The sequence below is a fragment of the Rhineura floridana genome, chromosome 9 (assembly GCF_030035675.1).
Source record: "Rhineura floridana isolate rRhiFlo1 chromosome 9, rRhiFlo1.hap2, whole genome shotgun sequence".
In the NCBI taxonomy this organism is placed as follows: Eukaryota; Metazoa; Chordata; class Lepidosauria; order Squamata; family Rhineuridae; genus Rhineura; species Rhineura floridana.
Window position 1 is genome coordinate 108,649,322 of NC_084488.1, and position 23,128 is coordinate 108,672,449.

The 23,128-nt window shown below is 44.1% G+C and overlaps 1 protein-coding gene across 2 annotated transcripts in view; it reads left to right on the top strand.

The window, feature by feature from the left end:
* Positions 1–5,560: 5,560 nt before the first annotated feature.
* Positions 5,561–23,128, top strand: part of HPSE (heparanase) — a 41,547-nt gene continuing 23,979 nt past the window's right edge. For both annotated transcript variants that reach the window (XM_061583143.1, XM_061583144.1), the window contains exons 1-3: positions 5,561–5,837; positions 17,175–17,320; positions 21,206–21,340. In XM_061583143.1, the coding sequence (XP_061439127.1) occupies positions 5,638–5,837; positions 17,175–17,320; positions 21,206–21,340 (481 nt within the window). In that variant the 5' untranslated portion in view covers positions 5,561–5,637. The remainder of the gene's footprint in view (positions 5,838–17,174; positions 17,321–21,205; positions 21,341–23,128) is intronic.

A 23,128-nucleotide genomic window follows, 5' to 3' on the forward strand; every position in this document is an offset into this window, starting at 1 on the left:
CCTGACAGTGAAACACCAATTTTCGCATTTAAATATACGTAGTGCTACCTTCCAAAACACTGGACAGATTCCTGTCGCCACATTTCCAAAACTCCAAATTACATACTGAGGAGCCCAAATTGGGCATTCTGTATAAATGTATTTAATTTATTATAAATAATGGCAGCAAGAATATAAAGAGATGCTTCAGATTATTGGCCCATCTACCCTCATGCTCTCTCCCCTAATTAGCAGCCACTTTCTCAGGGCTCACCCAGAAGTCTTTCTTCATATTATTTTAATGAAATTCCATTTACATATATGTCTCAAGTGATTGACAGAAATCTCATAAAAACAACTAAAATCAGGGCCGGCTTACCCATTAGGCACAGTGCCTAGGGCCCACAATACTTTTAGGGGCCCACAAAAATGTTTTGATTTCTTTTAAAATCAGAAGAGAAAAAATGAACTTTTAGGATCGAAGAAAATATTTTAATTTTTTTTCTCACATCAGAAACAAATAAAATTTTTAGGACCCACAAAAATCTATTAAATTTTGCCTAAAACAGAAAAAAAAATGTTGAAGTATTTAAAAATAATTTTTAATATTTATATTATTATGGAGGAAGGGGCCCACGAAGGCAAAAGTGCCTAGGGCCCACAAAAGTTATAATGCGGCCCTGACTAAAATCATTTTTAAACAGTACAAAAAAAACAACACTGAAGATAGGTTTTAAAACCATTCGAAATGAACACCCGAGGCAGAGACCTTTTCATCCAGCTGGAAAAGCTTGCTGAAACAAAAAAGGCTGTTTCTGGAAAATACAGACAGTGGTTGCCTGTTATATCTTGACAAGAATGCTGTTGCACAAAACAGGGCAGCCATATTGGAAGCCCTGCTCCGGGATACTGTAGAGCGGGCTTCTGATATTTTTGGGACTTGAAGAAGAAACTTGCCTGCAGAACACAGTGACCTACTGGGGTATAGAAAAGTTAAGGTGGTCTCTCGACTAGACTGTTCCTGAGCTGTTTAGAGCCTTCTTAATATGTCAGTACCAAAGCCTTGCACTTGTTCTGATAGCAGCCAGTGCAAATGCCACAAACAAAGTGTTATGTGCTGGTGGTAGCTGACCCTCACAAGCAACCTAGCCACTACATTCTGCACTACCTGCAACCTCTGGTGAGGGTAGCCCCACCTAGAGCACATTGCAGTAATCCAGCCTTGAGGCTGCCGAAGCAGAGACAACTGTTGTCAAGCTATTCCCATCCAAGAATGGCTGTAGCTGTCCTACAGCTGAAAGTGGTAAAAGGCACTCATAAGAAGAGCCTGCTGGATCAGGCCAGGTGGCCCACTGTGAAGACAAATGCAAAATAATTGATTTAGCTTCTCTGCGCTCCTCACCACCAAAGACACCTATGCCCCCAGTGACAGAGCTGGATCTAGGACTACACATAAAAGTCCATCCAGGATAGGCAACTTCCCAGCTTCCCAGACCCTGGAACCACTCACCCACAGAGTCTCCATTTTGCCAGGATTCAGATTCAGTTTGTTAGCTCTCATCCAGTCCACTACAGTATCCAGACACCAATCCAGGGCCTACACAGCCATTCCTGATTCAGCTATAACAGAAAAACAGAGTTGGTTATCATCAGTATACAAGTGAAACTTTGCTCCACTTGATGTCTATCCCCAACAGCTTCATATACTGTAGATTTTAAATATCACTGGAGACAGGACATTGCCCTGTGGCACCGCATAGCTCAAGAGCCATGGGACATTCATCCACTGCTGTCTTCCAGAACCATCCCTGAAGATAAGACTAGAGCCCCTGCAAAACAGTGTCCCCGATTCTCAACTCCTGTAGATGCTCCAGGGAGATACCATGGTCATGGTATTAAAAGCCGACAAGAGATCAAGCAGGAGCAGCAGGATCTTTACTCCCCCGTCCTTCTTCTGATCAATGTTATTCATCAGGGTGACCAAGGCAGATGCAAACTCCAACTCAGATTGGAGTGGGTACAGGGGCGTAGTTGTCCATGATTTCAGGGGCTTGTAGACCCTTTACTATTTTGAGAGCAGGGTGCCAGCAGGGTTCCTATGTCTCCAGCATCTTATGAGCCAACCAGCATGAAAGAGGAGTGTGTTAGCCACTGAGAAGGGTCTTCTAACACATTTCCTTGTCCTTTCCTGGTGATTGGAGCCAATCAGAGTGAAACGAGGTGAATCAGCCACTGAGAACACTCTCCTCTTTCATGCTGATTGGTTCCTAGGGGTGTCTGTTGTCAAGGGAGAAGGCATTAACAAGGATCTTATTCTCAACCCCTCAAAAAGGGGGGAATGGGCATGGCTGTGACCCACATGAAGGGACCCTGCACTTCTGAATTTGTCACTACACTACTAAGTGGGTATAGTTAATTTGTTTCGCCCAAGAATGCCTGCAACTGCACCATCAAGAACCTCTTGAGTACTTTGCCCAAATGGGGATGATAGCAATCATGTAACTGACCAGTGCTGGGGAATTAACCTGAGACATTCTATGAGCAAACTATAAGTTTGCACATACTGAACAATGAGTCCTGATATCTGTAAGGTTTTCCTCCTGTAGTTTACAGCAATAGATGTCATTAAACCTGTAACTTAGCAGAAATGCAAAATAATGCCAGTGACATTGGCTCTAACGTGAAGAACTGTAACTTGAAGAACTTGTGGTTGAACTTGCCTTTCTCTCATCCTTCCCCTTCCTTTTTCCTTGTGTGCCATGTTTTGTTTTGTTTTAGATTGTGAGCCTGAGAACAGAGACAGTCTTAGACCTAATTTTTAAGCTGCTCTAAAAGCCTTTTTGGCTAAAGGGTGGGCTATAAAAGCCATTAAAAATCATTCTTTGCATAGGAATTGAGGGCATTCGAGGACAGGGCATCGAGACAGTTTGGCCACAGCCACATAGTGCATTGTATACTGTATGTATATACTTAGAACTATGGCCCATTGAGTTCAATAGCTAAGTGCACACAAGACTGCAACCCATCATGATAAATCAAAGTCAACCGATCACTCTGGTACCAGTTTTCAGCTTTGTAGAACTGGAGTGATGCTAAGGAGATACAGGAGATGGAGTAGCAGAACAGACCTGTGCATAGCAAGTAGGAGCCATACATATGCTGAAGCTGGGCAGAGTCAGAGGAGCCCCTCGTTCTGCATAGTGCAGCCCTGAGCAAGCAGGCTCCTCTTTCCATCTCTGCAAGAAATGCTGGCTATGGAAATCCATAGGGAAAATTGGAGGGAGAAATATCAATAATTGAAGATATGCAGATGATACCATGCTGCTAGCAGAAACCAGTAATGATGTGAAACGAATGCTGATGAAAGTTAAACAGGAAAGCACAAAAGCAGGACTACAGCTGAACATCAAGAAGACTAAAGTAATATCAACAGAAGATTTACGTGACTTTAAAGATGAATATGAGGACATTGAACTTGTCAAGGATTATCAATACCTGGGCACAGTCATTAACCAAATGGAGACAATAGTCCAGAAATCAGAAGAAGGCTAGGACTGAGGAGGGCAGCTATGAGAGAACTAGAAAATGTCCTCAAATGCAAAGATGTATCACTGAACACTAAAGTCAGGATCATTCAGACCATGATGTTCCTGATCTCTTTGTCTGGATGTGAAAGTTGGACAGTGAAAAAAGCGGATAAGAGAAAAATCAATTCATTTGAAATGTGGTGTTAGAGGAGAGCTTTGTGGACACCGTGGACTGTGAAAAAGACAAATAATTGGGTGTTAGAACAAATTAAACCAGAACTGTCACTAGAAGCTAAAATGATGAAACTGAGAGTATCATACTTTGAACACATAATGAGAAGACATGATTCACTAGAAAAGACAATAATGCTGGAAAAAACAGAAGGGAGTAGAAAAAGAGGAAGGCCAAACAAGCAATGGGTTGATTCCATAAAGGAAGCCACAGCCATGAATTTACAAGTTCTGAACAGGGCGGTTTATAACAGATGCTCTTGGAGGTCGCTGATTCACAGGGTTGCCATAAGTCGTAATTGACTTGAAGGCACATAACAACAACACCTACCCTCCAAATTGCACAGGGCAGTATCCTTTTATCCTCACAACAACCCTGGAAGGGAGGTTAAGTGACTAGCCCAAGACACCCAGTCAGCTTTGCAGCTGCGCAAATCTTTGCGCCTGATCCTCCCCAGACAAAGACAACAATCCTCCTTTCCCCACTTACCTGAGAGTAAGCCCTACTGAACTGGAGGGTGGGGTGGGGTGGGTGACAACAACTTACCACTTAGTTTATTTTATTTATAAAAAAATATCAATTGGTTTATATTTAGGAAATTTCAAAGTGATACATAGAAATGTAATATACCAATAAACACAATATAAAAATCCTGTTCTACAAATTCACGTTAACAGTGTGCATGGTTGGGAAGGATCAATCCTCTGGGAAGGCTTGTCTAAGTAAAAAAAGTTTTCAGTAGGCAGCCACATAATATCCACAGGGCAGCAATTCCACAGGGTAGGTGCTGCAGGTTAGTATATATGTACAGGATTGCACTGCCAGCCCAATACTTGGGGAAAGGCTGTAGCTCAGTGGTAGAGCATCTGCCCTGCACGCAGAAGGTCTCAGGTTCAACCCCTGGCATCTCTAGATAGGGTTGGTAGAGACCCCTGGAGAGTTGCTGCCAATCAGTGTAGACAATCCTGAGCTAGATGAACCAATGCTCTGACTCAGTCTAAGGTAGCTTTCTACGGTCCTAATACTCTACCTGCCAAGATGTGAGGCTAGGCCGAGGGTGAAAGGATGCACTTTGTACATGCCCAGAGGCACTCTGCTCCTAATGACCATTGCCCCTTTTTCCTGATGCTAAGTCTCCAGGGGGGGTGATCCATTTGAGGCCTCCCTGAAGAGACGTGGGTGGGTGTCTGCTGGCTGACCCCATCACCTTTTTGCTAAAGGAGGAGCCCCACCTTAGTGGGCATTGGCTCTGCAGGGCATGGGAGCTCCCCTTCCTCAAGATGGGGTCATCCCCTTCAGTAGCCTAGTGGCAAATTCAGAAGTGCAGAGCCCCTTCATGTTCATCACAGCCACACACACCTCCCGCTTTTTTTGCTGTGGGGTTGAGAAAGAGATCCTTGCAAATGCCTTTTCCCACAGCTCCTAGGAGCCAATAAGCAAGAAAGAGGAGAGTGTTAGCAACTGAGAAGAATCTTCTCTGTGGCAAACTCACCTCGTTTCATTCTGATTGGCTCCAATCACCAGGAAAAAAACAAGGAAGCATGTTAGAAGACTCTTCTCAGTGGCAAACACACTCCCCTTTCACGCTGATTGGCTGGTAGCATGCTGGAGATATAGAGACGCTGCCGGGACCCTGCTCCTAAAAAAGTAAAGGGTCTAAGACCCCCCCCCCAGGCCCTAGACGATTGCACCCCCGGCTCACCTCCCTCGAGGTGCGTGTCTGCCCCCGGGCGATCCAAGCGGCGGGCGTTCATTGGTCCGTATCAAAAGCCACAGCAAGAAGCAGCCTGGCGCTCGGGACGAAGAAAGGCATCCTCCTTCTTCGCCGGCAGCTGCAGCGGCCACCGAAGGGGGCGCCTTCTGACTCCCAGGCTCGCCAAGCCGGCGCTTTGAGCCAGGATGCGGCTGCCGCTGTGGCTGGAGCTTCTCGGCTGGGCTCTGCTGTGCGGCGGCTCCTTGGCCGACCCCCGCCAAGCCGGTGGGGCCATGCTGAGCTTCCAGCTGCAGAGCCCGCCAGTGAGGGAGGTCAGCCCGTTTTTCCTGTCTCTCACCATCGATGCCAGCCTGGCCGCGGATCCCAGATACATCACTTTCCTGGGGTAGGTAAAGCCGTCGCTGTCGCCCAGCCGTTTTCTCTTGCAGCCCCCCCTTCGTTGGAGAGGGGGTCGCCGTTTCGCTGGCCAGGCGCCTGTACCTTTAAGAGAAGGCGGTTAATCAACTGGGAAAGATTCCCTTCCTCCTGCCCTGGCGTGGGGGAAGCTGCACCTATCGAATTGCTGCCTGGCTTGCATCTAGTGAAGATATAGGAGCCTTGTCCGGGATGAGGGGATGAAAATGGTCATCATATGCAGAGAGTTGCTGGCTCTTCCTTCGAGGTCGGGGTGGAGGTTGGAAAGTGGAAAGTGAGAATCTTTCTCGATTTCTGGCTGCAACCGAAACTTCCCATTTAGCAAGGATTTGTCCTAGTTTCTTCTAAAGAAAGAGGTGCCGCGGTTTTGAGCCTGCCAGCCAGCAGCTACTTTCTGCCCTAGAAGGTTTTGCTCCTAATTCCAGCTAGGGAGGGAAGAGAGGACTTGTTTTGTCAGAGGCACTCTTCAGATGGTTAAAGGAGCCCCCACTCCTCTCACCTAATCTAAAATTATGCCCTAAAGAACTGAAAATAGATTCCAGGCTCACACCTGTGTTGATATAAGCCCTGATCCTATCACAAAATCAGGAAGGTCTTGTCATATCTATATCAGTTGAAAAGTGATAATGATCACAGCACCATCATGGCCCCGGTGTGGACCTTCACATCATTGTTGACCAAACAGGTGTGTGTGTTAATTTTGTATTTCAAAAACCTGCAGAATCTGTTTAACCAGAAACAGCAATGGGATTTAAAAAAATGAATCACCGTGTGCTTTGTAACCCATGGGCAATGATGATGGGTTGCTGTTTTTAAAAAAATCTTATCGCCTATACCTTTCTCCCTAAATGTGTATGCAATGCCACCTCCAAATGCCTCATTTTTTTAAAAGACTTTTTGTTTAATCCCAACTGCAATCAGGTTTACATGTGATTGTATTTGATATCCCTTTCTGCCTGTCTGTCCTTCCCCTCCCTGCTGTCTTCCCCCACTGTCGGATTCAGAACGTAAGATCCTTGCAGGCAGGGACTCACTCTTGTCTTTTCAATTATGAAACTTTATCAAATGCCATATAAACTGAAGGCTGTGTAAAAAATGTAAATGTACTGCCTTCAAGTCAATTCCGACTTACAGCAACCCTGTGAATAGGGTTTTCATGAGGCTGAGAGGCAGTGACTGGCCAAAGGTCACCCAGTGAGCTCCATGGCTGTGTGAGGATTCGAACCCTGGTCTCCCAGGTCCAACACCTTAACCAGTACACCACACTGGCTCTTTAGAAGTGTATGGAGAATAAATAATTACAATTGTCGTAAATATGATGGTCCATCTCTTCTCCAGTCCTTCATGTGGGCATCTTCAAGCCTGCAAGTGCTGATAAAGTGAAAGTTTTTCCAGTTTTGCTTCCTAAGTACAAACAGTGCCTCTAAGAGAGTGTGCACTCGTCCTTTTATAGATTCCTCACCACAGCAAGTAAAGGGCTCCTCTGTAAAGTCCCAGCAATGTCAGTGAAAGAGGCCAGACACCTATTTCCAGGCCCAGCACCAACAGTCAGTCAGGTTGGGTATTGGCCGAGGGTCCCATGGACTGAGAACGGCCCCTCGCTGGCCTGGCCTGGTCGTGCTGCCGTGGTTGCATTTCCATCAACGGCACTGTGTCAAGGATCCCATGAAATATGGCACCAGCCCTGGCTATTTCTAGTTGGTAGGGATGTATATTTCATCTGTATCCTTTGGATCTTGATACTAAATGTGTGGGGTTTAGGACTGTACCTTAGGATGCATTTGCAAGGTCGTGCTCTTTTTTATATATTTAGATTATAATTAACCTAGAAACCTACTAACACCATCATTGCAATTGCTAAAATAGGTTAGAAAGAATCACTGTTTCATACGTGAATATGCATTGAAGCAGCAGAGGGGAAAATATATCCTTGCGTGGTGGTTGACCATCAGTGGCCTACTCAGCCATGAAGCTCAGTGGGCAACTTTGGTGTAGTCACTGTCTCTCAGCCTAACCTACCACACAGAGTTGTTTTGAGAATAAAAATGGGAAGCGGATAACCATATACACCACCTTGAGCTCCTTGGAGGAAGGGTGGGATCTCAATGTAATAATAAATAAATACTTGCCAAACACAATGGTGGATTAGGACAGGAGAGACCTAGGTTCAAATCTCCACTCAGCAATGAAGTCTACTAGGTGACCTCTTGGGCTTCTCAGCTTAATCTACCTCACAGGGTTGTTGTGAACATAAACCCAGAATGATCAAAGGGATGATGTAACCCCCCTATGAGGGAAGATGACAACATTTGGGGCTTTTTAGTTTGGAGAAAAGGCAAGTAAGAGGCGGCATGATAGAAGAATATAAAATGATGCATGGTGTGGAAAAAATGGATAGAGAAAGGTTTTTCTCCCTCTCTCATAATACTAGAATGTGTGGACATCCAATGGAGCTGAATGCCACACAAACGTGGCTGATTTAAATTAGGTGGCCACCTATGTGTTGGTAAAAGAGAGAATACAGATATGTATTAAATATGCACATGTAAATGTATACATGCACATTTAATTTAAATAGAAATGCAATTAAACTGGACTTGGACCAGACAGCCCTTCATACAGAGGACTGTCCTCTGACAGCAGTGCAAATCTCCTAACATTCAGTGAAGCTTCACTGAATGTTCTCAAGTTCTACCTCTCGTAACACTAGAACTTGTGGACATTCAATGAAGCTGAACGTTGGAAGATTCAGGACAGACAAAAAGAAAGTACTTCACACAGCACAGAATTAAACTATGGAATTCGCTCCCACAAGAAGCAGTGATGGCCACCAACTCGGATGGCTTTAAAAGAGGACCAGACAAATTCATGGAGTGTAAGGCTTTCAGTGGCTACTTGCTATGATGGCTATGCTCTGGCCCCATAGGTCAGAGACAGTGTGCTCCTGAATATCAGTTGCTGGAAACTGCAAAAGGGGAGAGCGCTGTTGCACTCAGGTCCTGCTTGCAGGCTTCCCATGGGCATCTGGTTGGCCACTGTGAGAACAGGATGCTCGACTAGCTGGGCCACTGGCCTGATCCAGCAGGCTCTTCTGAGGTTTTTATGGGGGTTGGGGAATAATCATATATTTTGCTCAGAACAACTTGGAGAATTGGAGGGATATAACTGTAATCAACTATGCAGATTAAAATATCATGCACACTTTATGTCACTGTCACCTTCCAGGGTCCTTTATATTATCTTTTTCTTTTTAAGGATCTCCCTGCAACATTTTCTTCTTTCCAGGTTGCCATTTTACCTGCTCACTTCAGGGTGGCAAGGATATGTGAGTTGGCCTCAGTGGGATTAAGGAGCAATTGCACGCTTAATTATCTGACTGGCCAAACATTTTTTGCTTTGCAATTTCCTGTGGTTTCATCTGGGTGTTTTGGCTCGTCAGATAGGCCTTGGGAATCCTGTTTCCCATGTAGCTGAGATAGCTGGCATATCTTCCTGTTGCACATGGCCAAATTACACCAATTTTAAAATGCACCCAGACCTGTTTTTGTTTTTTAAGTACTGTCCTATAGTTATCCTTGGGACAGGGAGAAGTGGATGTGGATTTTGTGGACTGCCTAGTCGCTAAAAGACTTGCTCAGACCTCCTCTGATTTTTGTTGCGGATGTCAACTTGTCAGTGTCAAAGGCTCAAAAGAAAGATCACATGCTCTTTTTTTCCTTTTAAAAGAGAAAGTTCTCTGTTGACTCACCGTGTTTTCTATATGTTCATTTCTATAGTTCAGTTTGAGTATTGTAAGAGCTAAGTCCCACTCAGAGTAGATCCACTGAAATGAATAAACCTAAGTTAGTAATGTCCATTATTTTCAATGGGTCTACTCTTGAGTAGATTAGAACTGAATACCACCCAATGTGTTTCCTACAGCAGTGGTTCCCTAACTTTATTCCCCCAAATGTTGCTAGACTCTAACTCCCATAAGCTCCAGCCAGCATGGCCGATGATCAGGAATTATGAGAATTGTAGTCTAGCAACATCTGGGGACCCAAAGGTTGGGAAAGGCTGACTGTCACTATTTTGTGCGAGGAATTCAAGAGTGCATACCAGAAATTTAGGTTAACACAACTGAAGTGGATTAAAGCACTCTGTCACCCTAGTACAAAAAATTATGTGTGAAAAATCCCCCAAAACAGACTTTTTGCAGATAGGAAAGCAACAGGGCAATGGCACTGAAAAGTGTGGGATGACTGAATGATTAACAGGAAGATGTACAATAAACACCTTGCAAGGATGAATGCTCTTTGTTGTATAATAAACAAATCAGAACAAATGCTTAATAAAGACCAGACACAGTCTAATCTCCATGTTAGCAAATCAGGATGAAAGCTCAATAAATAGGTTGCCGAAGCAAATATATTACGGCATAAGCTTTTGTGGATCAGAAACCTTCTGCCATAATAAATGGGTTTCAAAAGTAAGGAGTTAAAGTGATTAGCTTCTGAACATGTGCTAACAGGGGCAACTGGCTTTGGATGTGTAGCCCGATGAAAGCCAACCAAATACAATAAATAAATAAACCACACAGGTGGAAAATGGGCACATATGCTCACAACTTAGCTCTAGTTTAATTACAGAGTGTGAATTGCAAGATCTCGACTCGCAGTCCAACTGAATACTGTGTGCTGGGAGAGTTCCCATGTCAAGCCTGTTATTTCCAGACTTTGACAGCATCACTAATATCTATGCATTGGGTTGTGTCCACTTAAGATGATACTCAGGGTAGACCTATTGAAGTCAATAGACTTGGCTAACTTGAGCCCATTGATTTTAATGGGTTTACTCCAAATGTGACTTAGCTGGATACAACCTCTTCATGAATCATTGGTTGCACATTATCAGTCTCTTCCAATCCTGAGGACTAGAGACATTTCAAAGATGTCAGATGGTATCTTATTATGTACCTACACGGGACTTGGTCTCTAATGAATCTGCACACCTCTTCTGTCTTTTCTCTCCTGTTTTACACAGCCTCCTAGTAATTTTGTCTCTGTGGGTGTATACAATGGATATATTTTTTGTTTCCATATTCTTTTGCTCAGTGCCCTTTGAGCCTGCCCTTGGCTTTCAAGAGCAGAGGACATGTGGAGTGAGAAACAATCTTTTTATTGCTGCCTAACCCGCAAGTCCTTGATTTCACTCTGGGGTTTTATCAGCACCAACCAGGAAGTAGTTGGTGGCTGTTGATCTGCTGCATATTTGCCCTTTAACTGATGAGAGGCGTTAGTCTGACGTTATCCCACAAAAGAAAAAGAAAAAAAACATTTATAAAGTGCCATCAAGTTACATGGAATTGTATTTAACAGTGGCACTCAGCTGGTGGTAAGAGGAATGGAGAAGGAAACCATGTTTAGCAATTCCCTCTCGTGCCCACCCTTGTCGGTCCCTTCCTCTTGTATAGTGTCTGCCATGGTTGAAATTTAGGCAATACAAATAGAAGAAACACAGTGTGATTGGGAGCAAATGGAGTTATGCTTTGGCCCATTTTGCACAAAATGCTAAACCACAATTTAGCGGCATGTAAATTAGCAGAAATGAGTCTCGGGCTCATGTATACCCCTCTCCTCTGGTACGGCCACAAGGAGGAATCCAGAAGCAGCTGCTTCCTGTTTTAGCATGGCCGGTGCCCTCCTGGGAAATTCTGGTTAATTTAAACTATGGTTTGTTAATAAGCCAGGATCATACACGTCAAGATTATACTATGCTTTGTGATCTTGGCTTGTTTCAACAAACCATAATTTAAATGAAGAGGCATTTCTCCAGCTTGGATATTTCAACAAATGCCGGTTAGTTTAGAACAGGGAAGCAGGTGTTTCCTAGCTGCTCCTTCTGGGGGCACTGAAGGAGAGCAAAGTAATAGTCAAGCATCCAAACAACCTAGAGTAAACTAAACATTAGGAGAAGGTTTACTGCATACCTTTGTCCTTGATAGGCTGTTTTTCTATGTATAGGAGGTTCCCTGATTCAACTCTCCACCTGTAACCAGAAGTGGTACAGTCCAGGCACAGTTTTACCATGCAATGAGGCATTAGAGGACCTCTGATATATTTCAAATAAAAGGTGTAGGTCCTGGAAACACTGGGTTTTTTTAAATCCTGAGTGAGTAAACCAGGCTGTAGTTATTTGGCAAGGAGGGAGAAGCACTCTACACATGCTGAGAGACATTGTTTGCTATTATTAAAAAGAGTTCTACTGGATCAGGCCAAAGGCCCATCTAGTCCATCCTATTCTTACAGTGGCCAACTAGATGCCCTAGAGGGATGCCCACAAACAGGACCTGAGCACAACAGTGCTCTCCCTACTTGCATTTTCAAGTAACTGGTATTCAGTGACATACAACCTCTGCCACGGGAGGTAGCGCATAGAACACAAGAGCATGAGAAGAGCCCTGTGTGATGTTCCTATATTAATGTATATATGGTAAGTGTTGTTGTTTTAGAAGATACATGGTAAGTGGAGTGAAAGAGGGGGAGTGAATGGGCAGTAGAATGTGAGATGATTGGCTGAGTGTTTAAAATGGCTGAATGTATAAAAGGAAGAGTGAGAGTGGAATAGGGGGGAGAAGAGAAAGAGTGGATTGCTTGGTGGGGTTTGAGAGAGTTTTTTGCCAGGAGAGCGTGAAGAAGGAGGGAGGTGGAGTTCGGATTAGTATTGAGTAAAACCATATGTTTATGTGCCTTAAGAAGAAATCTTGTTAATCTTGTTAGCTTTGTTATCTGTAATAAATACTTAATTTGGTTTACCAAAGGCCTGATCCTTGGCTGGGGTTTCACAGACCAGAAGGGAGGGTAAGGTAATGACCAAGGCTGAAGGGGAACTGTAACAAATGGTGGTAGCGGTGAAGAGAATAACAATACCAGTATTCAGAGTCTCTGGGAATACTAGTATTGGGACGTTACTGGTGGTTGCCTAGCAGGGGGATCTGTTGAGATCTGTGCTAGAGCGGATAGGTAAACCATAAGAGAGTGCGGTCCGGACTGGTGGAGTCCCTGGTGGTGCCTAGAGACAGGCAGTAACCACGCGCAGGTAGGAACCTGACAGGGAGAGCCAGGGAAGGATGCATCACACCCTGCTCAATCAGGCCAGTGGCTCATCTAGTCCAACGTCCTGATCCCACCTGTCTTTCACATACTTCAATCACTGGTGATGAAATCAGATCCTGGGGAAATCTCTGTTACCGTGGTAGTGAAATGAAATCAAAACCTGCAGTGACAGAGTGTCAGTCAATCATGGAGCCAGAAGAGTCTGAAACCAGCTTGCATATTGCTGCCCTTTACTTCTTCAACAGACACATTCAATATTGTTTTGATTCTGCAACGCCAGTTATTAAGAGCACAGTCTGCCTTCAAGAGCAGAAAGATTGCACAAGCAACTTTCTTGCGACACTAAATTGTTGATGCAGACTTCGAAACTCTAAGATTTGTATATGTCATTTTATATTCAGAGTTACAAATCTTGCACGTGAGGAAAAACAAAGCAAAACTTGATCACATGACTCACAGGCTGCTGCACAGGCTAGGCAAAGGAAATCCCCAACCAGGAAATCCTCAGTCTGTCTCCTAGTAGTTCTCTTTGCCTTCTATTCCAACACCACATTAAACTCTTCATGCTGGAGGAAAATGCTTAGGACCAACCCACACAAAATATGGGAGATCCATGATGGGGTTTCTAGGCATATCTCCAGCTCTCTAAAACATAGTGGTGGCTGGTGCCCATTGGGACTGGTTGGGCAGAAGGCAGGGAGGCCAACAGAGCCAAAGACAGATAGAGTCAGGTAATTCTAGTTTTATTTATTTTTTATTTATTTATTTTAAAATATTTCTATCCCACCCTTCTACCCTGTAATAGGGCACTCAGGGCGGCTTACAGAAATAAAATCAAACACGTACATAATAAAATTGTAAACAGTAAAATCACAAAAACATTAAAATACATAAAATACATTTAAAATACATTTTATATATATATATGCACGCGCGCACACACACACATATACATATATAAAGGGAGTGGTACTAAAGGGACTACAAAGGTAAAATCTAACACAGAAGGCATAAAATCAGTGTCAGGCTCTATCTTCAGTCCCTCCCAAAGGCTCTCCGAAACAAGATCATTTTCAGAAGTCTCAGGAAAACCAACAGGGAGGGAGCAGAGCAGACTTTTTGGGGTAGGGTCTTCCAAAGCTTGGGCAGAAACAATATAATTAAGGTGCCAGACGCACCTCCGCAGGGAGGGAATTCCACAACCGAGGAGCTGCCACAAAAAACGCCCTCTCCTGGGCCACCCCCGCTCGAACCTGAGGACAGCAGAATTGCCAAGAGGGCCCCCTCTGCGCTCCTCCAGTACATGAAAGGTTGTCACACACAGGAGGGCCGGGATCTCTTCTCGATCGTCCCAGAGTGCAGGATATGGAATAATGGGCTCAAGTTGCAGGAAGCCAGATTTCGCCTGGACATCAGGAAAAACTTCCTAACTGTTAGAGCCATATGACAATGGAGCCAATGACCTAGAGAGGTAGTGGGTTCTCCGACACTGGAGGCACTCAAGAGGCAGCTGGACAGCCATCTGTTGGGAATGCTTTGATTTGGATTCCTGCATTGAGCAGGGGGTTGGACTTGATGGCCTTATAGGCCCCTTCCAACTCTACTATTCTATGATTCTATGATCTTAACACATAAGAGGGTCTGTAGGGAAGTATTTCAGGTATTTGGGGCCTAGGTCATATAGGGCTTTAAACACTAGTGTGAGCATCCTGAAACGGGACAGCCAGCCACACAAGTGTGGCTGATTTAAATTAGATGGCCACCTACATATTGCTAAAAGAGAGAATACAGATATGCATTAAATGTGCACATGTAAATGTATATATGCACATTTAATTTACATAGAAATACAAAGCAATGCATCATAATGCGGGAGACTGTGACCAGGTGACGTGTGTGCCTGCTGTCCAGGGGCTACCTGTTGATGAGCACCTTCCACACCCCTGCACTCATTTCTAAAGGTTCTTTAACTTTAAACTGGACTTGGACCAGGCAGCCCTTCATACAGAGGACTGTCCTCTGACAGCAGTGGAAATCTCCCAGCATTCAGCTTCACTTAATGTTTTCAAGTTCTCCCTCTCTCGTAACACTAGAACTTGTGGACGTTCAGTGAAGGTGAACGTTGGAAGATTCAGGACAGACAAAAGAAACTATGGAATTCGCTGGCACAGGAGGCAGTGATGGCCACCAACTTGGATGGCTTTAAAAGAGGATTAGACAAATTCATGGAGGGCAAGAGTATCGATGGCTACTGGACATGATGGCTGTGCTCTGCCACCATAGTCAGAGACAGCCTGCTTCCAAATACCAGTTGCTGGAAACTAGGGATGGAAGGATCTGTCAGTTTTGGTCCTCTCAGTTTCTTTCTAATCTTAAATTCCGTTCTCCACAGTTCTGCAGCAATTTCTGTTTTTGTTTTTAAAACAATCCTCATGAAAATTCCTCAGCATTTTTGTGCAAATTTCTCCTAATAAATACATTTTTTTGTGTGCAGTTTTGACTAATGTACACACGTTTTGCAAGCCATTTATCCTAATATATGCATTTTTGTAATCATTACTTGGTTGGAGAACTGCATCACAAAATTCGGATGAGTGCGAATTTTGAAGGATGGCTGTGTTGTGGTTCTCATATTGTTTTGGAAAGTGCGGATTTGATAAATCCAGCTTTAACGGTGCCATCCCTACTGGAAACCGCAGGTGGGGAGAGTGCTGTTGCACTCAAGTCCTGCTTGAGGGTTTTCCCTAGGCATCTGGTTGGCCGCTGTGAGAACAGGATGCTGGACTAGATGGGCCTCTGCCCTGATCCAGCAGGCTGCTCTTGTGTTCTTGTAATAAATAAATGATGACCTCTGTAAAGTAGGACACAAGGCTGGGGTGAGGGAAACGTCAGGAGACTGGACCTCCCATATCATGCATAGTTTGAGTCTTTATCTTACATTGTGAGAGGGAAAGAAATGTAAATATCCGCTCTAGATTATGTCTGTTTTGCAAATAAATATCAGCTCGCCATGAGTTTCACTGAACGGATGTCATTCGAACATGTCGCCACTGCACCAAGGGCAAGCTTTGCTTGTGTCAAGCTGGTTATTGGGGTTTCTGTGATTGGAAACTTAACCTCTATAAATGAGAATAACTTGTGTATGGCGGTATATGTGTTAGGAGGACTGGTTTATTTGCACCTGGAGTGATGTGGAGAGCTACTTCCCTGTGGCTTCTGAAGAACATAAGAAGCGCCCTGCATGGTCAGGCCAGTTGCCCATGTTCAGCATCTTCTCACAGGGGCCAGCCAGATGCCTATGGGAAGTCTGCTATCAGGACCTGAGTGCAACAGCAACTCTCCCCTCCTTCGGTTTCCAGTAACTCGTATTCAGAAGCAGAGCATGACAAAGTTACTTTTTTGAACTACAACTCCCATCAGCCCCAGCCAGCATGGCCACTGGATTGGGCTGATGGGAGTTGTAGTTCAAAAAAGTAACTTTGCCAAGCTCTGTTCAGAAGCATATAGCCTCCACAGGTGGAGGCAGAGCATAGCGATCAAAGTTCTGCCTACACCTCTTTAGTAACATGTTTGAAGGAACCACACGGCTGGAGCCAAAGACTGTTCCTTCTTTTCATGGATATCTGCCTTTATTTTGGACCAGCTAACATATGTGCAGGACAGAAGTTGTTGAGTGGGTCCATTCTCCAGAGGGTGTTGATTGATAGGAGCGGTAGCCAGAGCAATGGATCATTCAAGAGACGTAAAATTGGGACTCCTCTGTGGACAGGTATTTTGAGCTCACATGAGCTTCTCTCATTCATTTATTGTGTAGGGCACACAGTTTACAGAACTGCTGGGTTGAAAATATGGGCACTTTCAGATGACCTATTTAATGAGCATTCATTCTGATATGTTTGCAGGCACAATGTCTGAGCATTTATTTTGATTTGTTTGTGGAGAGCATCAAAGCAAGTATTATCAGTTGCAGTTTCCAGTGCATTTTCCCATCACAAAAGGCTGATCTTTTGAGGAAACGTGTTTGTTGCGCAACACCTCCAAATTAGCTTTAATTGCACGACCTGAATTTGCCAGTATGTGACTGAATCCCACCTGAAAATTGTAACAGTCTGCAAGTGCCCTAGATGAACTGAATGAACCAAATGGATGATGGTGAATTAAAGGCACCAGGATGGAAAGTTTTCTTTAATTTTTTGGCATTCTCACTTCCCCAGCTCTACGAAACTGCGCACACTGGCAAGAGGCTTATCTCCTGGCTTCTTGAGATTTGGTGGCACCAAAACAGACTTCTTGATCTTCAGTCCTGAAAAGGAGCCGACACTGGAGGAAGAGATTTTTCAGGATTTGCTAGCAAAACAAGGTAGGTTGGAGCTGGAAAGTTGTAACCTTCAAAACTCTTGCTAGTGAGCAAGTCCCACCGAGGACAAAGTGGGACTATCTGGGTTTGAACAGACAGGCATAGGATAGCACTTCAGAGCGATGAAAGATAAAAATGCATACCCTTCAGAGAGAAAATAATTGTGGATTATCAGCATAGGCTAGTGAAGAAATGTAGCTCAGTGACAGACATCTGCTTTGCATTTAGAAGATCCCAGGTTGAATCCTCAGCATCTCCAGGTAGTCCTGGGAAAGACTACCTGTCTTCAACCCTGGAGAGCTGCTGCCAGTCAGTGTAGACAATACTGAGCTAGATGGACCAATGGGACCGGCTCAGTGTAAGGCAGTGTGAGGATGTGACACCATCCTATATACAATTAGCAAACTCATTCTTTGAGTATGGATCATTATGCAGTCAAAATGGCACCACCTATACACACGATGGAGATATCAACAGCATCTGAGGGACAGCAACATCTGCAGAAGTAATATATTGAGAAAGAAACCACAAAGGGGCAACCCCCTCCCAAAAAAATCCCAATGAGAATGCTCATTGGCTACTGAATGCTGACTGACTGCTATTGTTGGGCGGGGGGAGGATTACAATCTCCTCCCTCCATGTGATAGCCCTGATCTGTCTTGCCCCTTCTGCCATTGCTCTGATCTGTCTTGCCCCTTCTGCCATTGCTCTGATCTGTCTTGCCCCTTCCGCCATTGCTCTGATCTGTCTTGCCCCTTCTGCCATTGCTCTGATCTGTCTTGCCCCTTCTGCCATTGCTCTGATCTCTCTTGCCCCACCCCCCTGCCCTATGCACCAGCTAGTTCTTTTAAAAAATCATCTATGCTAGGGTGAACTGCAAGGCAAACATCCTAAGTCTGACCCTGACTTTGGTAGGATTGTGGCATAAATGTGATGCCAGGTTAAAAAAGAAAAAGCACAGGGCATTCCTCCACCACCTGTTGGCTGGTGTCAGAGGTTGGCATGCCGGGGCACATGCTGGCTCCCTGGCAGGGGGCCACTCCCAGCCCTCTGGCCCTGCCACTCTTACTCCCGTGAAGTTTCTGCCCACTCGTGTGCCATCTCCAAGCAGCGGGCAGAGCAAGGAGAAGAAGCCTCCGCTCCCCTTCCTTCTCCTTCTGGGTTGTGGTGAGGATTGGGCCCAGGGTGAGAGGAGGGCTGAATAGGCAGCAGTGGCCTCTTATGTGCCGTCAAAACAAGAGAGGAAGAGCTGCATCAGAGACGGCCAGCTTGCAAAAGGTGACAGCCCACCAAAGAGGAGGAAAGGCATCATCAAAAAAGAGGGCAAAAGGGGGGACTGACTTGCATAACATTTAGATGTGTTAATTTATACGTACAGCTGCATGTTTTGAAAGGATTACTGCCAAGTTAAATGGAAATGCAATGGGTCGTATTCAACTAAGTCCTGCTCAGAGTCGGCCCATTGAAATTAATGAGCCTAAGTTAGTTATGTCTATTAACTTCAGTGGGTCTACTCTGAGTAGGACTACCCAGTACATCTCACCATGGTAGGGAAGACTGTGGCCAGTGTGCTTGTCCATCCTGCCGTCCAGGTTCTCACTGTTGATGGGCAACCTCAAGGCCCCTGCCTCTTTAAACCAAACTTAAGCCACTGAGGCAAGAGAGCCCACTGAGGGCATCTTATCCAAGAGCAAAACCTGGAGCTGGTATTGACCATGACAGTTCTTGTCCCTTAGATGTGATAATAAAGAAAAACTCATGGGACCTGCAACAACAAAATGTTGCAGCGTGGAGTGCTTCTCTTCAGGATCTCAGCCACTCCATTCCATTTCCCCTACCACCACCACCAAAAACTCCACTCAGTCTGTGGCCACAGTGCATGTTGTCATTACTATGCCGGGTGAGTCATTGGTCACATGCTTTGCATGCAGAAGGTCCCCAGTACAATCTCCAGCGTCTCCAGGTAGGTCTGGGAAAGAACCCTGCCTGAAACCCTGGAGAGCCACTGCCAGTCAGTGTAGACAATGCTGAGCTACATGGACCAAGGGCCTGTCTCAGAACAAGTCTGCATAAACAAGTGCCCTCTTCCCTGGAGGCGTAGTATATATGGTGTGGGTTTGAACAGATGCTGATGCACCTTTCCCTCAATGCTGAGCAACAACAGCCAGCCCCGTTGCGCACCTGCGGCTAGGAGAGAATGATTTCTAAGCAGATGACTCTGATTGGGGGAAAGGCTGTAGCTCAGTGGTACGACATCTGCCTTGAGTGCAGAAAGTCCCAGGTTCGATCCCTGGCATATCCAGGTGGGCCTGGGAAAGACCCTTCCTGAAACCCCAGAGAGCTGCTGCAAGTCAGTGTAGACTAGGGATGTGCTACAGTTCCGCCCAATCGGGATGCGGTACCGAATTTTCCATGAATTCACTTATTCGCTATTGTTGCAGATCGGATTGCTATGCTGTGATTTTCTGCGGCTGTTTTCAGAAATCAGTTTTTGTTTTTAAAAAAACATTTCTAAAATATTGATACTAATATTTTTATCGATATTTCCTTTAATTTATCAACATTTCCTTTCAAAATATCAACATTCCCTTTCAAAATATCAACATCAGTATTTTTTTTATTTTTTTTACTGATCTGTTGATTTTTAAATTTGCATCCAAATGTGATTTTGATACTATCCCAGCGTTCCAATGCTTGGTCAGGCTATTGAGCTAAAGGAGACTGCATTTGGCTCGAGGATGCAAAGGAAGGCAATTATTGATGGGGAAATCATAGAGTGCCTGAACCAGGAGATGTGCATAGATTTGTTTGACAAAATTTATCCAGCCCCGGTAATTTGCCAGATGCTGCACAGAACACACATAAACAGTCTCCACCAAGGTGAGGAGGAGTCCAAATTAAAGCTGCCAAACCAGACCACTGTGGTGAACACTCTTGACACAGCCTATAACAGCCCCATACATTTTGGCATTCCACCAGCTCTTGAAGACACACCTATTTAGACAAGCATTCCCCTGCACTTGAACTTCTTGATCCAACTGTTTTAATTGCGTTTTAACTATTTAATTGTTATGCATTTTTAATAGGCTTATTTTTATATTTTAAATAAGGGTGATTTCAGTGTTTTGGTGGGATAGTTTTATTGTGTGTTTTAATTATGTGTGGATTTTATAACTGATTTTATGCTTGTAAATGGTTGAGACTTTAGAAGCCACTATGGCATGTAAATGGTATATAAATCAATCAGTTTACTACAACAACATAAATAATTCCCCGTCACAGTCTCTTTTCCAGCCCTCCTTCTCCATGCTTCTGGAGAGTGGGTGGGTGAGTGAGTAAGAAATAGCCAGAATGAGCAGTTATGCTCACAGAAATTGTCCTTCTCCTAAAAGAAAATCATAGTAATTAGTGTCATAGTATTTGACATAGTAATATCATCACCCTCAACTGTTGTTATGTGCCTTCAAGTTGATTATGACTTATGGCGACCCTATGAATCAGTGACCTCCAAAAGCATCTGTCATGAACCACCCTGTTCAGATCTTGTAAGTTCAGGTATGTGGCTTCCTTTATGGAATCAATCCATCTCTTGTTTGGCCTTCCTCTTTTTCTACTCCCTTCTGTTTTTCCCAGCATCATTGTCTTTTCTAGTGAATCATGTCTTCTCAGTATGTGTTCAAAGTATGATAACCTGAGTTGCATCATTTTAGCTTCTAGTGATAGTTCTGGTTTAATTTGTTGTAACACCCAATTATACGTCTTTTTCACAGTCTGAAATGTTGATCACTATGGCCTGCTCTCTCTCTCTCTCTCTCTCTCTCTCTCTCTCTCTCTCTCTCTCTCTCTCTCTCTCTCTCTCTCTCTCTGCCCCCGCCCCCCATGCAATAGGTGGTGCAGCTGTCTGTGGATTCAGATCCACTCCTTTGGATGTCATAGAGCACTTGCAGTCTCAGTGGCCCTTCCAAGAGACGCTCATCCTCACAGAAGAGCACGAGAAGAAGAACAAAAACACCACCATTACACGTAAGGCATTGCAATCGTCATGTGCTAATTAGAAGATCTCTCTCTTTCCTGCTGTGGCTGAAAATTGTGGAGCCTGGAGACCTACGAACTAGGGTTGCCAGGCTCAGGGCCTGAGAATGATTCTGTATCTTTAACAGAAGAGAAGATTCAGCCAAGTGCAGGTGTTCTTGCAACACTGTAATGGAAAAAACCACAAGGGGAAGGGAGAATTCCACCTTGTGGTTTTTCCCATTACAGTGTTGCAAGAACACCTGCACTTGGCTGAATCTTCTCTTCTCTTAAAGATACAGAATCATTCTCAGGCCCTGAGCCTGGCAACCGTACTACAAACTCTACTCATGATCTTACAATGGGGATAAGCAACTTAATAGTCAAGGTAGTAAATTTGACTTCCACCACAGTCCCCTTGCTGCCAAGGGCCTCTTTATTATGTACCCTCTGCTGAGTCTTCATACAGCCAGGGTGAATCCTCTGGGGCCTGACCCCTCTCCCAGCAAAAAGGAAGAGAAGCTCTGTCAGCCATCTGCATATGCTGTGCAGAAGCCACAAGAACAGAAAGGTTGGATTGAATGGCTATTGGGCATAAGAGGAAGGGTTGGTCTAGGCGCTTCCAGACAACCTGTTTATTGAGCATCCATTTTCAGCTGTGGGAACACTAGTCCCTTCCAAAACAGCAAGAATGTTTTTTTGGCTGCTTTCTGAGGCAACTCTGCTGGACAAACCTCCCTTCCCCGCTACTAACTTCAGACCTTTCAGGACTACCCACAGCAAAATGTTGGGCCAGTCACTGACTCTTGCCTGAGCCTACAGCAAAGCGTTTCCATTGGCCACACCTGGAAGGCAAATGGGTTGATCTACCAATCAGTTGCAAAGTCTCTTCGAAGCTGAATAATATTTTTTAAAAAGCACTCAAGCTGATCTGACCAGATTTTAGAGAAAAAAGGGGCAGAGAGTTTCTAGCAGCATGTACCTCCGTTTTCAGAAAAGAGAGGTGGAGACACACTGGAACTGGCACAAGAGTAAGTGTGTCTCTACCCTTTATTTGTTTGCAAGGAGGTTAGACAATGTTGGGTATTTAATGAGCATTTTTTCCATTTTGTTTTTTGTTTTAAAAAGAAAAAAATACAATGCCATTATTTTTGATCACAATGCAACCAACATAAGAATCTTCATAAAATCATTAACTGAAACAGCAGATGGATCTCCAAATCAAAATATTTTACAAGTTATTAATTTAAAGCCCTAAAATCAAATTGTCCTGGCAACAACTGATGGTTGTCCACTTAAACCATGTTTATTTGTATACATCATAAAATTCTACCAGATGGCGTCAAAGGCATTATTCAAAACTGCCTACAAAAATGTGTTTATTAGGAGAAATTTGCACTAAAATGCTGGAGAACTTTCATGAGAATTTTTTTTTAAAATTCACACATTGCTGCAGAAATGTGCAGAACTTAAATTTAAGACTGGAAAAATGAGAAACTGGGAGAACCGACATTGACAGGTTTGCCCCTCCATACAACCCAATGTACTCATTTTTGCAAGCTAGTTCTAATAATGTAATGCATTTTTGTATGTTATTTTCACTAATATGTTCATTTTTACACACATTTTCCCCTACCATATGCATTTGTGTAAACATTGTTTCTTTGGAGAACTGCATTGCAAAATTCGCATAAGTGTGAATTTTGAACAATGGCTGTGTTTTGGGTCTCATGTTGTTTTGGAAAGTGCAGTTTTGATCAATTAAGCTTTGAATGTGAACTGAATCAGATTTCTCTCTCA